The sequence below is a fragment of the Pezoporus flaviventris genome, unplaced genomic scaffold, assembly GCF_033815535.1.
Source record: "Pezoporus flaviventris isolate CSIRO_AGI_PZ_B2104156 unplaced genomic scaffold, CSIRO_AGI_Pfla_v1 ptg000002l, whole genome shotgun sequence".
Taxonomy (NCBI): domain Eukaryota; kingdom Metazoa; phylum Chordata; class Aves; order Psittaciformes; family Psittacidae; genus Pezoporus; species Pezoporus flaviventris.
In genome coordinates, this window is record NW_026892550.1 from 72,966,511 (window position 1) to 72,984,346 (window position 17,836).

A 17,836-nucleotide genomic window follows, 5' to 3' on the forward strand; every position below is an offset into this window, starting at 1 on the left:
CTCCCAGTTTCATTCCAGGTTTTCTTTGAGGTTCTTTGTATGTGTGACTGCAGCTTTTCTGCTCTGGGCTCTTGGTACCTCCCTGAGCAATTTGTTAGCAATGAAGAAAGGTGTTAGAATTTAATGTGTCCTGAGTTAACGTATGTAATCCTGTGTGTTTAGTCTGTGCTTTTGCTTTTTCTTTCTTTTCATATCTTGCACCTTTTGATTATTTTTATATTGTTAGTGGAAGTGTTTTGTTCAATCTGGCTTGAAACACCTCTTGTTTCTGAAACTCATTCAAATTTGCGTAGTGTAAATAGTTATGAAGGAGATGAATAGATCAGAGAACAGAAAATTCAACAGAAACTCAAAACAAAAGCAACGCAAGTAAGTGTATTTTGAGCAATTAGTGGAAAAACTATCTGTGCTTAAAGAAAAACAATCTTGCTTTGTATGACAGCCTATTTTGGTTGTCAACAAGCACAGAATTAGTTAATAATGGATTATAGTTATAATTAATAAATTATACCATGGATGGGATAATTTAAGTGAAAATAGGATAGCTCCTTTTTTCCTGACAGAGGAAAAGTATGAGAGCAATTACTGCTGTGTAACTACGAGTTGACAGTATACGGAAAAGGTAAACCTGTTTTCTTTATGTAGAGCTTCATCCTGCCGTCTTAATTTAGGCAAAACTTCTTTAGAGGTCTATGAGATTTCCTCCCTATACGTCGAAATCTGTAAGAGTCTCCTTGTTATCACTCAGGATTTTATCAGGGCAATTTCTGCAAAACAGGGCTTGTTTTCCCTGTTTAACTAATTTCAAGCAGTAATTATGTGAAATTTGAGAAGTTTGCATATACTACTTAAACTAGATAGACAGTTTAATACAACTGAAATGTCTGGTCCCAAAACTGTTTTCTCTAGTAATTTGCTATTCATTTACCACAGTGTGTGGTATGAACTAAAATGCAGTAATTCTTTTTTCCAAGATTTCCCTAGACAAAACTATGTTTGCCTGGATATAACCTTCCCAATATTTCCTTTTATAAGGCAGGAATTTTTCCCACCCCACAGTATTTTCAAGAAGTTATTTGATAACAGCCAATGTTACAGTAAGACTAATGCTAACCTGTGGGGAAGGGAGAAGGAGAGTGAACTTTATTAAATGGGTTATTCCTGTCACACTGAAACATGTTACAGATGTTACACATACTCAGACTAGAACAGCTTCACCTGTCAGGTCGATGTGTACCAGGTTTCTCCAGGGGTTCTTTAGTACAGATAATGTGATGCCTACTAGTATCTTCTGGTGCACTTTTTTCTTTAGCCCTTTTAAAATCTGATTTGGTTCTGTTAACATTTCTTTTGATTTGTGGGATCTAGAAAGGTTTACACCAATATTTCAAATGAGTGCAGCATCTAAGCCACATGTCATAAAAAAACCAAGCAAGCTGAAAGACTCAGAGCAGTGGAAATATAAAGCTAAATATAAGATTCTTTTTTTGTAAACTATTTTTGTATGACTAACAAAAAAAACTTCACAGCACAATTATATTTTTATCATGTCACTATTATTTTGTTTGAAGTGTCTATGAAGTCCATATTGCTGTAATAATGTTTTATTGTTCTGTGCAGCCAGACTATCAGTGGTATGTTACTGACCAGTTTCCGCCAGATGTGCAGTGCAAGGCAAATGGTAAGACAACAGCTGTACAGAACATATTTTATAAGTACTTTTTTAAAATGGGGGTCTTTGAGGGGTGTAGAGTAGATTTTCTTATTAATCTATCGAGTGTATATGTGACAGCTTTGCATTAGGGAGCTGAGGTTGGTGTAGGTGGAACACAGGTGGAGGTTTATAATGTAATACCATCTACATGTCTGCTTTCAGCTTTGTTGTGATTTGTAAAATGTCTCTATTACACATTATAGGATCACACATTTGCCCATTAGACATCCTGTAACTATCCTAAAGAAAAGATATCCCCAAAGTTGTCCTCAGAGCTTCTGTTGCTCCAGCTTAGATGAAATTTGATGATGTGCTGAAACTGGGGGGGCATGATGGGGCAGATTTTAGAAGTCCTTGGTAATAAAGTTCAGGCTTTAGGATGTTATTTCACCTTAAAGGCAAAATGCCTATTTGTATTCTTGGTCTGATCTGATAGTTCAAGGTGCCGAGTCTGAAAGCTAAAAGCACGTAAATGGAAAAAGTTAATTAGCTTTCAAGGTGCTGGTGAAAATTACCTTTTGGAAACCAGGAGTATTTAGTATTTGTACCTGGACTTAAAATCATGCCAAGTTCCTGGGTGTTTTGAAGTACTTGTTTTAGATTACTCAAAAGATGGATGCCAGAGAATACAAGGAAGAAGTGACATTGTTCTGTCTAGGAATCTGTCCTTCCAGATCTTCTCCTTCAGAAACTTCCTTAAAATGCCCCTTTTCTGTCAAAAGTGATTGAGAATTGTGGCACCTAAGGTTTCATGGTTAGTTCTGTTCTCACTTCTGGACCTTTTGTAGAGATACTATCTCAGGTGATCATCCTGTGCTGCAGGAGGATCAGTCAAGTTTGCAGGTGTGCACTGCAGGAACGTGTGCTTCATGTGTCTGACACTTTACAGTGTGAGTGGGTATGGGATGACAGGGACTCACAGAATCATAGAATCATAGAATAGTTAGGGTTGGAAAGGACCTTAAGATCATCTAGTTCCAACCCCCCTGCCAGGAGCAGGGACACCTCACACTAAACGATGTCACTCAAGACTCTGTCCAACCTGGCCTTGAACACCACCAGGGATGGAGCATTCACAACTTCCCTGAGCAGCCCATTCCAGTGCCTCACCACCCTTACAGTAAAGAACTTCTTCCTTATATTCAAGTTAAACTTCCCCTGTTTAAGTTTTAACCCGTTACCCCTTGTCCTATCACTACAGTCCCTAATGAAGAGTCCCACCCCAGCATCCTTATAGGCCCCCTTCAGATACTGGAAGGCTGCTATGAGGTCTCCACACAGCCTTCTCTTCTCCAGGATGAACAGCCCCAACTTTCTCAGTCTGTCTTCATATGGGAAGTGCTTCAGTCCCTCGTGGCCTCCTCTGGGCTTATTCCAACAGTTCCATGTCCTTTTTATGTTGAGGACACCAGAACTGCACACAATACTCCAAGTGAGGTGTCATGAGAGCAGAGGAGAGGGGCAGAAATTCCTCCTTCAACCTGCTGGTCATGCTCCTTTTGATGCAGCCCGGGATACAGTTGGCTTTCTGGGCTGCGAGCGCACACTGCTGGCTCATGTTCATTTTCTCATTGATAGTAATGATTCTGGAAATTCTAATACTGAGAGCTTCCATACTGAGTGTCAGTTGGCATCTCTGAAAGTAAAGCTGTGAATGAAGTAATGCTTGAAAGTGCTCTACCAAAAGCTTTTTTGCAACATCTGGAAGAAGGTGATGGCTACAGAAGAACTATTACATTATTTATTGCTGTCCACATTTGCACTGAAGAGAGGGTAGGGTGGAAACATAACTTGCTGAAATGGGGAACGAGCTTCCCATAATTACATGGTGACTGGAGGATTCTGATGTGGTTGTAGGGAAAGTAGTGCTGTGACTGTGAGACAGGAGAGGAGATTAATTTTATAGTTGCTCACGCTTAAAGTGATTTATTGCACCTGAGAATACAGGGAGGATGTTTACAACACTGAATGAAACAAGTCCGGCCACCAGCTGCAGCTGTGGTCCAGGGCAATGCACACTTAGGGGATCTGAAGAGAGCTCTTTTACCCTGCTTTATTATATGAATTCTTTTTTTTTTTTCTTCAAATTCTGCTCTTTCTGTTGCTGTTCCTTGTCTAGAACACCTGAACACCTCCTCTCAATGGGGCAGTGGGTAGGACACTTGGAGGCTTTCCTTTCCTTTTTTCTTCAGTCCCCATAAAAAAGAATTCTCAATGAGTCCCATCACAGCACTGTGTAGGTTGTCTGCTTTAACACCTTCAAGTCTCTTTGCTGATAAAACAAAGATTATTTTATTAACCATTGGTCATAAAGAATTCCAAGTTCTACCATCAGTTAAAAAGCACGAGCCTGGGTTTATATATTTTATATAGTCACATATATTAAATCCACATTGAAGTATTGTGAGAAAGGTTTCAAAGATAGAAACTCCAGAATACACGATGAAAGTATTCTTGATGTTCCAATTTCTTTGTTCTGTTTTGTACAAGTACTAATTACATTGGTGGGTTTAAATGAGCTACTATGTGCAGCAGTGTTCCAGAGTCTCATTTCTCATGTTTCATTTCCTCTTTAGGTGATAAGCTGGCCAATAAATCTTATCGCTTCTGAGATAGGCCTTCATTACAGAAAAACAAAACAGCAGTGCAGCAACTTTTAAGCATGAGGCAGTTTCCTGTAGGAATGCTGTTTCAGTAGATTGATGTTCCTAGGGAAACCCCTTGCATTTTCCTTAACAAATTTTCCTTTGACACTGGTTATTTTTTCTTGAAGAATAATTACAAAATACAGATGGTAACTTCAGGGCTGAGCACAAGTGAAATGAATCAGGAAACTGATCTTTTTTACAATATACCATCAAAAAAAGCCTATTCTAAAGATATCTGAAATCTGTAAGAGCCTCTGTGTCAACTCTAACTAGTCTGTTATAACGTCACTGGGACTGCAAAGGCATATTGACTCCAAGGAGGAATTACTATTTTTTTTTTCTGTATTTTTGTGTAGATATATCTAGATTGTGTTTTCTTCCTTCTCTGCCCTCCTTTGTTAGGAAGTTATTTGCACCCAGGTGCCAAAGTATCATTTGATTTAAGTTCTTCAGGTCCTTCTGTAACCAGGTCCTTCTGTAATCTCATGCTTTCTACTGCTTGTGGAACTCTATCTGTATGATGTCTTATGAGTGACACCACTTTTTTTAGCTGCACCTGTGATCTGAAAAAGGCCGTCTTAAAGGACTGCTGTCTCTGTGAAGCCTGGTTTGTCTATTTTCTGTAAGAAACCTCTCTTTGCCTGTATCTACAAAAATAGAATAATCACTGATTTATTTTTTTTAACTGCTACAGAAATTTGATCTATCTTAATTTCTAAAGTTTCTACTTCAGTCTACTGTTTTTCCACAGTTCTGCGTTTTGGTAGTTGGAAGATGATCACTTATGCTCAAGTCTGAGGAGCAAAGTGTGGTGGTTTGCATCTGGCACTTTTTGATTTGAGCCCTCTCTAATTAGCCTGGAAGTAGCTTCATCAGAATACAAGAAGGATGAGAGGAATAGGGGGGCAAAATGAAGAAAAAAAAGGCACCTCAAAAAACCTCTCTTCTTTTATCCATTTAGCCTTTCCTTCCAAAATCCGAAAGGCAAAGAGATGTTCCACAGTTGATGATTCCCCCCGAGCCCAAGCCACTCAACTTGTTTTTAAAAGCATGTCTCTGGCTTTAGAGAGTTTACTTAAAAGTTAACAAAGAACTGTTTAAGCCCCTCTGGCTTTGGGACCCTAGAAATGGTTTCAGTAGTCTTCATAGGTTAAAAACCTCAGCCTGCAGTGCACTCTATCAGTAAGAATGGAGACCACTTTGACCTGCCAGGGGTTGCATGGGACAGTGAAGAATTACTTACCATGTAAAATACAATTCTCCGATTGTATTTTGGATGGGGGAGAAAAAAAATCTGTCCTTGAAAATGTGTTTAGTGAGTTGGTGTATTCCCTACCCTTGTATATTCACAGTGCAGAAGTGATTAGAGGCATGCCCATAGTTTGGGGTGGCTTTCACGCTAGGCAGCATATAGTTGCCTGTCATCTGTATGTCTGCATGGCCACGGGAAGATAAGGGTTTAACCCAGTTCCTGTCCTGCTTTTCATGCTGCAGTCTCATTAAGAGCTCAGTTTTCCACACCGCCACTGGTTGCTGAACTGAATCCAAAAATATTGAGCAGGCGGTTTGCAAGCAGGAGGGTGTGGGCCATGTTCAGGTTTATTGGTCTGACTTTACTAGCATTTTCTTCCCATTTGTTTCCACAAAGTTTCATGTTACACCTCTTATTAAACTGCTTAAAACCTCAGATAAATCATACTAGAATTCAACTTGTCTGTCATAAGTATTTCTTCATATTTTCCCAAGCATGAAACTCTCCAGCTGAAAGCAGCAGGGTGAAGAGATGGGTAGGAACATTTTGTGTCCAGCCATGTTCCATAGGTGGGCTGCAATGAAGAACAGGCTGCCAGGGAAAGACCACTCAGGTAGTCTTCAAAGGGCAACTGCCTGTCTGCAAAGCATGACTAGAGGAAATCAGGAGGCTTCCAAAAACAGAAAAGGTGTTTCCTTGAAGATCACAATAGAGAGAGGCAAAGTGGAAAGGTAAGCTATCGGAGACAGGTAGAGGTTAAGGAAGAAGATGATAAGATGAGAGGCTGTATTACTGTAGCAAGATACTTCTTCCTGCCAGCCTCTAGGGTGGTCCCTCCCCAGGTACTTTGCTGTGCAAAAAGCCTAGTCCTAAACTCTGTTTAAATTCCTCTAGCTTAGCCTTGTTTGACCAGCAACACTGCCTTCAGAGGGACATTAGCTCCTAAGTCTCTTCATGCTCTGTCACTCAACATTCCTGGAACCGGTTTCTGATCTTTTTGTTCTTGGTTGGGGGGGGTTTGGTGATTTTGTTGTTTGTTTTGGTTTGTGTTTTTTCTGTTTCCTGTTTTCTTTTTAAGAAGCAAGGCAGATAGATTTCCAGCAAATGTGCTTAATGTCACTTTATTTGACAAGCAGTGTTGACTTCCTTCCTTATCCAACTGTGCACAATTGAAAAGACAGTTGAAAAGAAGATTAATTTTGGAAATTTTCCCTCAACCCAGATTTTTAATAAAAAATTCTCTGCAAAAAAAGGTTTATTGCTCAAAGCCTACTAGGAGCAAGAAGCATTTTGCATACCACAACTGCTGGCATGTGTTGCCTTTTTCATTTCCAAAATGAATTTTAGTGTATTTGTTTTCTTGGCAGAGAGATTCTTGGTATATGTATTTGAGAGCCCCAGGTACTCTGTCAGAAATACCGTATTTTCTTGTCCTAAACTCTATGGTTTTATTTTGGATCCAGTTATGCCAGGCTGGCATATGCTTTAAAGGCATATGCTTAAGAGGCAGAAGGAGAAGCTGAAATGCGGCCTTTCTCCTACCTCTCAGTTCAAGGGGTAGCTCTGGAGGGCTGTGAGGGAGACGAGCAGCTGGTCACCACCCTTCTTGGTATGCCTAGGGAAAACCTGCAAAGCCCTAAGGATGCCCAGATGAGCACATGAAACAGCAGAATGTGTCCACTTGCTTTCATTATAACAGCATCTCTTGTTTTTTTCCACACTCTGCTGCTTTCCAGATTTTTGCCCTCAAGGTACCTACTTTGCTGTTAATGTTGTTACAATTAGAGGTAATTGGAAGAAGAGGAGGGGGAAGTGTGGGGTTTTACACTGAAAATAATGACATCTGTAGGGAGCCCGGGGTGGGGGGGGGGGAGGAAATGAAAAACTGAAAAATGTTTGTGGAGGTCCTCAATGCAAACCAGACAGAAAAAAAACCCAAACACCTGACATCTTAATTTTCCTGGAAAAACTCCCAGGCTTTAAACATTTTTGATATTAACCTGTCCTCAGTGCATATATTACATTAGAAATTATCAGTGCTCCCAACTTGTCAAGCCAGACTTAATTAGCAGCTTGCCATCCCCACTGGGAATGAAAATGTGATGAGTTTCAAGTTTTTTACTGATACAACTTAATTTCTCTTACTGCCGTGTAACAAAAGGAACATTAGCACACCTTTAATTTTTGACTCCAGAAATGAGAAGTTGCCTTTTTTACAAAGGTATTGCTTTTAGAAGTCAACCTGAGCTAAAGCTCACAGAGTATGCTGTCATTTTTCAGAGTACTAGGCAGAAAAGTCTCTTGTGAAAAGGAATATTAAAAATAATTTAAACAGACATATGATTTGATAAATTTATTTCTATGAAGCAACATTTCAGGTTTTATCATTCAGTACCTGTTAGATTTTAAACAGCTTCATGCACACTGGCATTTTTTTCCTTTGGGCATGAAACATAGGAAGAATCGGCATTTAAGAGAACTTGCTTGAAACGGGTTGTCAGTGGTGGTCTTCTGGTGGTAGGTGATGTGGTAGCTGTTTTCATTAAATCATTCTCTTTCCTGGTGACTTGATGAAACATCCGTCTGCTAGCTGGCAATATCCTTAGCTCCTCATTGATCATTTAAGGAAGTGATGCAAAAATTCATGCTATGCCATTTCCACCTTCCTTTGCATGTTTTTTGTGTTTTAAGTGTAAAAGTACTCTGTGCTGGGCTCTGAAGCCTGATTATGGTGCAAATATCCAAGTTTTCTGAATGGTTAACGCTGTCCTAGGCGAGAGAAACTCTTTGGTTTTGGGAGCTGTGTGTTCTCTGATGTTTGCTTTTCTTCTCTGGCAGATGGTGCCTGTAGTGCTGCAGTATCTACAAATTTGTACCAGCTGGGCAAGAACTTTAGGAGCCAAAAGCATCTTGGCATAAGCAGGGAGACCTCGGTGTGTCCCACTGGGACTTGAGAGGAACAAAAACAATTGAACAAAATCCACACTGTGTAGCTGCCTGAGGTGTTTGCATATCAGAGTCCTCTCTTTTCCAAATTGTATTTTTATATGAATACCAACATTAGATGTGAAGCTTGGAATCACGTTTCTTGCAAGAGAAGTTTTGTTCCACCATCTTTGTTGTTACATAGGCAAATAGCATGCAGTAGAATGAACACAAAAATATCTGTATTTATCTACTTTACACAAAGAACTAGTCTGCTAATTGTTGCTCTGCTTGGCTTTTTGAACAAATAACACCAATGCTGTTAATACCAGCAAAGAAAAAGTGTCATCAAAATCAGTGATTCACAATACAAATGTGGATCTTTTGGATCAAGTTTTCTTTCATGTACATTTGGATATCATCAGCACTGTGGGTTTGGAAGTGAATGATGGGGTTACTTTGTAGCAGCTGCAGAGCAAATCTCCTTGGCTAATTCAAAACCCTGCTGGAAATATTTCACTCTTCATGTTTCTCTTGTAAGTGAAATACTGTGTGCACTTGCATGTGTGCTACTAGGGATGTTACAGAATTTTTAGAATCTTTCAAAACTTCAGGAAGTATGTGTTACACTAGCAATAGAATATTTCCTTCTAGCTCAAGTTACTATCAAACACATCTTTGAACCACAGACACCTACTTAGCTATAGATACGGCCACCTAATTTTTCCCTCTGTTGTACTTACCTACTCTCTTGTGCACACGTAGTGCTAATGTATAAGCACTGCTGAAGGTCAGCTACTCTCCTTAGAGGTCTAGAAAGATTTTACATGGGGACTTCAGGTTATTAGACCCTGCTGTTTGATCTTTATCAACAGTCAGGACTAGCTGGAAGTTGATAGGCATTGTGTGATATCCCTACTCTTCTGCTTCTTCACACTGCCATTTGTATTGGATTGATTACAGACTTGTAATGATGTACAGTACTGGCTTTGGGGAAGGGGGAGGGAAGTGTATGCATGAGGAATAGAGGGAAATGAATCATAAGAGAGTTGTGTTTCTCCATGTCAAAATAATTTGCATTGATTTACTTTTGCAGATTCATCCTTGGAGAAGGGAGGCCATCAGTGACAGCCTATGACCTGGAGAAGTGTAGACCAAAGGCTGCGAGCTAATCTTGCAGCTTAATTATTCTGTTTTGTTTTGGTTTTTTTTGTCACTAGCTCCTTATCCCTTCAGTGCATGTTATTTATGACAGGTGAAATCCCTGCAAGGACAATAGAAAAGCAGATCATAAAGGCTTGTGATATTCAGGATCCAGTAATACTCTGCTGGCAAGTGTTACTGCCCTTTGTTCTGAAGATGCTGTTTGTGCTGTCTATGAGAATCTGTTAAAAACCCTTATGAGAAAATATGTGGCTGTTGCTGGGGATTCAGAGACTGTCAAATATGGTTTGAATTCAAGAGCTTGTAAGCCAAATAATAGTGTTGTGATACTTTTTTGTTTGTGAATTAGTCTTTTTTTATTGGATTCCAGGGAATGATTTGTTGACATACCATCTTGAATTCTGTGTCCTTTTTCTTAGTTGTTTAGTAAAAAGGAAATCTACCTCACTGTTTTAATATGTTTTTGTGATTATCAGCAAGGTAGCACCGATGGCAGGCCAGGTTGAAAGTGCCTGCTCCCCTTTTCCAGTCAAGCCCAGCTCTCCTTTTGTTTTGGATCCACAATGACATGAAAAATGTGTTCAGGTTTTTTTTGTGTGTGTGTTCTTATTTATATCAGAAGAATTTTAGTAGAAATATTTAATGGGTTTATCCTCTCAGTGAAAGTGGCTTTGTATTTCTAAATGATTCTTGTAATGAATCTGAACATTGCTGTGTAACCTCTAACTTGAGAATGAAACCTGGCTTTTAAAATTAAATTGTATTTAGGCAATGGAACTTTTCCAGAAAATTGTGGTGAGTGAGTGGTCAGCAAACATTACTTTATAATCTACTTGCAAGATTGTCTCTTCCCTTCAGACTTATATGAGGGTAACTGTTACGAGACAGGTACCTGAACCTGCTGGAATCCCCTCTGAAAGAAGGAACTGAGATTTTTGCACCATAAGGCTACATGAGATGTTCTGTGTACTTTCCTTATCACTCAGAAGTAGTTAATATGAATTGAAGTTCCCACACAAACTTCTATTGGAGCTGTGCAAAGATGGAGTCATCAGTTATGAGACTGTCTGCATCATTTTTGCTTTTAGAACAGGTATTTCCATTCCCATCAATATACAAAGGCCTACAAATGAAAATAAAAACCTTACAGGATTAAATACATTCAGCATTTGATTTTGGACACGATGGGGAACAGTCCATGAGAAAGGATTTTTCTGTTATATTTTACAGCGGTGCTGCTTTTGCCTACACTGATCAAAGAAATGACACTCCTCACTTTATAATATAGACTAAGAAAGAACACAAGCAAAGCAGTGAGTGAAGCGGCCCCTGGAAAGAGTTTGTTTTTTCATGAACTATTGAAAATTATAGTCTGACTGCAACATCAGCTGCCGAATAGACTCCCAAGTCTCTGTTAGAGAGGAGTTTTTATCTCTGCATGAATTCAGAGCTGGCTTGCAGACGCTATAGCAGCAGATAGTTTAACCAGCAGACAATGTAAGTGTGCTATTCCTGATTAGTGATTTGGCTAATAAGGGTGAGATCATGGAAAATGCTAATGTGGTGCCTTCAGAAAATCCAATTATAATGTAACCTAATTCAGTATGAGCTCTCAGCAGGTGATCAATGCTGTGGACAGAGCACCCTGCACTCAAGTATGTCATGAACCCTCAAAACAGACGAGCTTCTGTGTGGTTGGTGTGGGAGGCAACAAATCCCCCTCTCATTCATTTCCACTGTTTTCCACAACTGGCTGCAAAGGTTGGCGCCTTCCATTTGTGGTGCTTAATTCATTATCTGTCAACTTGTGCAAGCATTATTTGGCCCAAGCAGATGATTTAACATGAGTCTTTCACAGTAAGAAAATAGAGTTTACAGGTTTATCTTTCTTTTTCTCTGTTTAGTCACAGGCTTTTAACATTTAGCTGGCTTAGGCACAGGACCATACACCCTGACACACACAAATCCTAATCCTGCTAAGTGTGGGGTATGCTTTGTCTTATATGATAGAGAATTTTTATCTTTTAAAATGCATATAAAACACCTGTACAGTAGATTTTCCTCTTGATTTTCTTGCAATGATGCATGTTTCCCAAATGCAGGTGCTCTCATCTATTTGAATTAACATTGTCAGACTCAAACCCCCCCAAAGGATATGCCCTCTGCAGTGACCCAGACAAGTTTGAGGGGGTGAGTTATTTTAGTTAAATTTAAACAAAGGACTCATATCAGGCATTTTTCCTTCCTTGAGCTTAGCCAAAACTGGTTATTTGAACTACCAGGTCTTCCTCTGACCTGTTAAAGAAGCTGTCTGGCATTTCCCAGTCTTTGCTACATATTTTATTTTCCAGATTCTTTCTATGTAGCTTTTTCTGATATTTTCGTGTATCAGTGGTGAGTGGATCGATTTCACAGTAAGGGCTAATGTGTCTGTGAAAGACCTTCTCTTTTTTTTCTTTCTTTTCTGATACGAACCAGTCAGGGTTTGGGAATATTGGAATTCATATGAATGTTATAAGAGGAGCAATTAATACACAGAGAGTAACTTTCTTTTCATACCAGAACAGGCATTTATTTGAATACCCAAACTTGTAACAGCAGTAATGAGCTGCACTCGTGGTTTGCGTCCCTGCTATTTCCTCACTCACAGCGGCTTGGGAAACAAGGCAAGCATAAAGCGTTTCTCTATCAAAACTTTTCAACAGTTTAGGTGGATGTTTTCACTTATCTAGCAGAAAGACTTACATGTCCTCTGTGCTGGCCAGTCTGCCATCTGGTAAGATGTGTAAGGAGTGCTTGACTTGTATCCGTATGTGACTATGCTCTAAGTACTTTACTGTCATAGTAAAAATGCTTACAAGGTGACAAACTTTTAGGAATGTGATAAGGAACTGGCCAATAATAAAGGTGATTACTCAGATGGGGGTCCAGGCATGGCTTGCAACCAGCTCTTGGAAAACCTTTTATTATTTCTGGTGGGAGTACACGTGTTGATACAAGTTTGTACATATTCTGAATGGTGAGTTGTGAAATCTGATAAACGGACAAAATGATATTAAATAACAGATTCTAGAGAACTTATTATGTATGTTTTGGCTTGTGTTTCTCTTTCTGTAGACTTTTCTTCCGAACTGAACTTTTTCCATTTGGTTGCAGTGTTACATCCAAACATGCTGTGGAGAAATGTTCATTTCTGTGAATGAGAGCAAGTTTTCATCATGGTAAATTATCTGCTTACAATATTATTTTACGTTATTTTCAACACACCATGCTGGGTTGACTAAATGATGTTTTGATTACCGTAACAATAATTATCCAACATTAAAATAAGAGCACATTTGAATTCATGGAGTCATTAACACAAAGAGGTATTCAAAAGCTTGGGGTCTTTTGGTGAATTTTTGTCCCATACTTTCTTCCTTCCCCCCCCCCCCCCCTTTTTTTTTTTTGTGGAGCTAGCAGATATGACATGAACATTTTGATGACATGAACATTTTGATGACATGAAGCTTTCTGTTTTGATTCACCACTGTTTTACTTCTCAGGTATTTTAAGCCCTGTGCCTTGTTAAAAATGTATCTTGTTTTAAAACTGTCTTTCTCTGAAGACATGAAGTGCTATTGTTGAATTATACCAATACTTATTACATTCTATTCCTATGGATTTTTTTTATACTCTAATACTTATATAATGTGTGTCATGGTATAAAGATTTCATTGGTGGTAAGTGGTCTGCCTTTATAAATCACTAAACAGTTCCTCTTCTTAGTCTCAGGCTGTCATTTGTTTTCGGAAGGAGAAATTGTTGCTTTGAAATTGCTGGTCAAAGTTGGGAGCTGTTATAATTGCCTCAGAAACTCTCTATACAGGAAGAAGTGGATTCATGATAATGCCATAAGCAAAGCCCATAAGGTGCCCCAAATACACACCTGCACTATCCTATGAAAAAAAGGCTAGGTATCACAGCTAAGGAAGATTTACTAGATTACAAACAAAATCCTGGATCATATTAGTTCCCACCTTGGAACCTTTCACTAGTTTTGTATCTTTTACTGTATCAACATTAGATTTCTTGTCCAGATACTAAACCTTCATCTCTCATTTGTTTCCCACATAACATTTCACTCTCTCAGGCTCTCCAAGTTTCTTATCTTTCCTCTTGCCTTTTGGAGCATGCCTTTTGTGTCTTATATAAGATGATGCTGCTATTACAGAGTCTTCAGCTTCTGCCTGCCAGAAACACTTCTGTTTTCCTTCAGATCTCGCCTGTAACCACACAACCCAACCTCTTCTGTGCATAATTGATTTCTAAACCTTCTTACCTTGCAATGGCCTTTCTAATTCTGATATACTGTCCTTGTCTTTAAATAGTGTCTAGGAGAAGGTCAGGGCTTTGTTTTCTAGACCCACTGGCAAGGAATGCCATTCTACAGTCCCTTAAGAAGGATTAATGTGTTATCCGCTGCAATGCAGTGTGCTGTTATATATAGTCTCATGATTCATAGTAAGAACACATCATCAATGAAAATATTTTCTTCTGAGTTGAAATGAATTATGTAAATAGTAGAACTAGAAATTCTTGGTGAATGCTGTGGAGGGAAAGAATGCTCTATACCTTTTGGTTCTGGTTCCACACACTCAAAGACTTTCACTTCATTGACTCCACGTCATACTCCCAACCTCCTACCAGTCACTGTTCTGTCAGTATTTCACTTTCCATGACAACATGTTTTGGGATAATTAGGATTATGAGATGCCCCAAACTTCTGGTCTTCACCCCTCTCTCCCTTTCTATAGTCTAGAATAGAATGAGAAAAAGCTGGTGGCATATGACAATACCTTTTGGCCAAGCAAGATCAGGTGCTCCAGCTCCCCCTGTTCTTCCCTCTATATTAGACTGGCAATGCGGCCTTGCCTTAAGGAGCTGAAAAATTCTGCTTTGCCCATACCCCTCAGTGCTGAGTTGAGAGTATTTCTAATCAGGTTGAAGTTCTCTCTCTTGTTAGGAAAAGAAAAATCCTCAAGTATTGAAAATGGTTTCTGTATTTTAACTTTGTTGTGAGAATGACTGAAGAATTTCTCTGATTTTTGCAGATGCAAGTTTAAAGGTCTGCAAGACACCAGAGGGAGGAAAGTATTTTTTGATTAATAAAACACTTTCCCACCAGGAGCCAGGATGCTGGTTACTGCTGTGTTTTCACTTATTGCAGCAACAGCATTGCTTCCACCTGCCCTATAAACTGGTAACACCCATGTGCTTCCTGTTCAAGAGCTGCTTGTGTGAAAGCCAAAGGTCCGCACTGGCCACTGACTGTGAATGGGCTTGTGGTGGTCAGAGCAGGGCTTCAGTGCAAGCTGATAGGGCATGTGATGGGGCACAGTTCCTGATGCAATCTGGTGTTGCAGGTCAGGTGTTAAGGTCTTGCAAGACTAAGACTGTATTTTGCAACATTGTTGGTCTAATGGGGGTATCAGACCTAGGAGGATCTGCAGCTCTTCCCGCTTTCAAAAGAAAGGATTGTGAGAAGGGAAATCTCATGGAGCGAAATCAGGATGTGTGCTGCTAATGCTTGTATTGCATGACCTGACTAAGAGCGAAGTTAGCGCTCTGATGACGGGTAAAGATCCTTTGTTGGCATTTTCATCATCAGGTTGGTTATTCTCAATTATTTGGTTTAGATGAGAGGAGAGAGGGAGATATTTTGATTTTCTTGGAGGAAGCTTTCATTTTGTGCCTTCCTGTGTTCAAGCATCCTGTATTTTAGCTCTTAGTCATGTAAATGCCAAGTTAATCCATTTAAGGCAATGGCATTACCCTGTAGTGCTGACGCATGTGTAGGTCCTTTGGAAATGTCACAAAACCAGCTATCTCTGACTAAATATAGCAGTCACTTAAAACTGTTTCTTAATTCTAGGCATAAGGCACTAGCCAGATTATTTCCCTATACTAAAACTTGGGAAAGAGCTGCATGTTTGTAAAGGCTGAAATAAGAGCTGGTCTTTTTGTAATTCTTTATTCATCTTTCTCCGCAATGCCAGATTTACAGCCTATCCTTTGTAGTCAGAATCCTGCATAGAAACTGTAGAAATAAAGTGTCAGAAGTAACAATCCGTGTTGTGTAGCTATGATACCAAAAATCTATGGTCATCAACACCAAAGAGCAGGATATTTCAATTAAAATTCTTTCTGCATAAATGACCTGTTTAGACACCAAAACAGCTTGGGGGGGCAGTTAATCTCCACATATTTTCAGCCTTCTTTCAGGAAGGAACATTATGACTGTACAGAAGAAAAGATGATCACTTACAAGCTGATAGAACAGTGCTTTCTTACATTGGCAGTAGCAAGGGAGGGATTACTTTATTCCCAGTTATAATTTTCCTGTTGTCAAGAGTTAGTAAGGATGGGGATACCAAACAAGGAACTTGGATCTTCTGGTGATGTACATGCTCTAGAAGGGAAAGGAACTCACTAAAATCAGGTTTGAGACATGAATATTGCATTATGGTTAACTAAAAGCAAGCTTGAGTCTGGCTCAGTAATGCCAGCAAAACTCTTTGCTCACAGGGATTGTTCCTAAACTTTAATAGCGACAATTAAAATTCAAAGTATGTGTGTGATGTTGTTATCTCCCTGTTTATGACTTCTGAAGAGATAGCTGACTTCCCTGAGGATTTGGGTGTGTTTGGGTCAGAGCACTGCAGCTGCTTTTCTGTTTCTGCTTGATAAATTAGTAGCTTAGGACTTTGAAACACAGCTAAGAAAAAGATGCAAAACCAGAAACCCTACCACCAAATCAAACCCACTGCTTTACAGGCTGACCTCTGTGAACCACAGTTCTACATTACAAGGTACCTGGTGGACAACTGGGGTAGAAAAAAAAAACACAACAACAACAAAAAAAAAAAAAAAGAAAAAAAAGGGCAATTAATTTGAATGTGCTGTTAATTAATTAATAGTGTTCCCACGGGGAGCCTTAGACAGTGCTACTATTCAAAAGCTTGCGGTAACTTCCTACTGTTCCACAGATGCTTGTCACAGGCTCAGCTTTTCACGCTCATTCCTCTGAAGTCCTTTACTTTGGAGTCACAGCAAGCCACCTATTTGTGTTTTTTTGAGTCAATGAAGGTTTGTGGAAAGTAACATGCCCTTTGGAGAAGTTAGAAAAGTGGTGCAAGAAACTTTACTAAATAACTGAATTCCTATTAATAGAAATTTTCACTTTGATGGCTGCAAACATTCAAGCTGTAGTATGTTGTGAGGCTCTTTGTATCTGAAAGCACAGATGTGGGAAAGGCAAATGAACAAAAATGTCCGAGTAGCACCAGGGAGGGAGAGGATATTAATAAAGAAGGAACATTCCTTATGGTTTTCTTGTTTGTTCTGAGTCATTCAGCCTATTATGCCAAATTTTATTTATTTTCTGTATGAAACATCACTACTATTTATAAGCACTATTCATTTTTATTTTAGAATAGCTTAATCTTACAAAGACTGTAAACCTTTCCTCATCTGAGAAGAAAACGATATAGACATTGCACCTTGATTTATGTATGCTCATAGGGTGTAACACTGACATGTTTCATGACTACTAAGACGATGCCATACATCTTGGTCAATTGTTGTTAGAAATATTACATTTCAGTTGCAGGCGTCTAAAATTCCATTAAATTCTTCAGGCTACTTTAAACTTCTACAGATTAGTCTATGAAATTCTGCAAGCTTTCTGCCTCTGCAGTTCCCAGAAACCTTGTGGGGCTCTGCAGAGCCAGGCTGATTCTGCTTGGGTTCTTCCAGGTGATCTAAGGACTGTACATGCAGGTGGTGACATTCATGTGCATGTGAACACATCCCAGAGCATGCTCGTGTGTGTACTTGCATATTTATATTGTACACATAGAAAATAAGTGTTCAGTTATGAAGGTTTGAGTGTTAGAGATAAATATATAAATATATGTGCTCTTTCGTCTTTGAAAGATCTTGCAGGATTGATGGCCCTTAAATCTGGCCACATAACAAGAATCAGTATGCTGTGTCCTGAGGGGAGAATGTTGTTGTAAAGGAAAATGAAGATTTCTTTTTAACCTGGACTTCAAGCTTTCCCAGCTCTAATTTTAAAGTCTTCCCGGGCTA

At 39.2% G+C, this 17,836-nt stretch overlaps 1 protein-coding gene across 1 annotated transcript in view; it reads left to right on the plus strand.

Moving 5' to 3' along the window:
- The window catches only part of TNIP3 (TNFAIP3 interacting protein 3), an 89,654-nt gene extending 79,193 nt beyond the window's left edge, over positions 1–10,461 (plus strand). Inside the window, 2 exon segments of the mRNA XM_061464543.1 lie at positions 1,572–1,681; positions 9,636–10,461. Of these exon segments, the coding sequence (XP_061320527.1) occupies positions 1,572–1,681; positions 9,636–9,667 (142 nt within the window). The 3' untranslated portion in view covers positions 9,668–10,461.
- Positions 10,462–17,836: the final 7,375 nt, after the last annotated feature.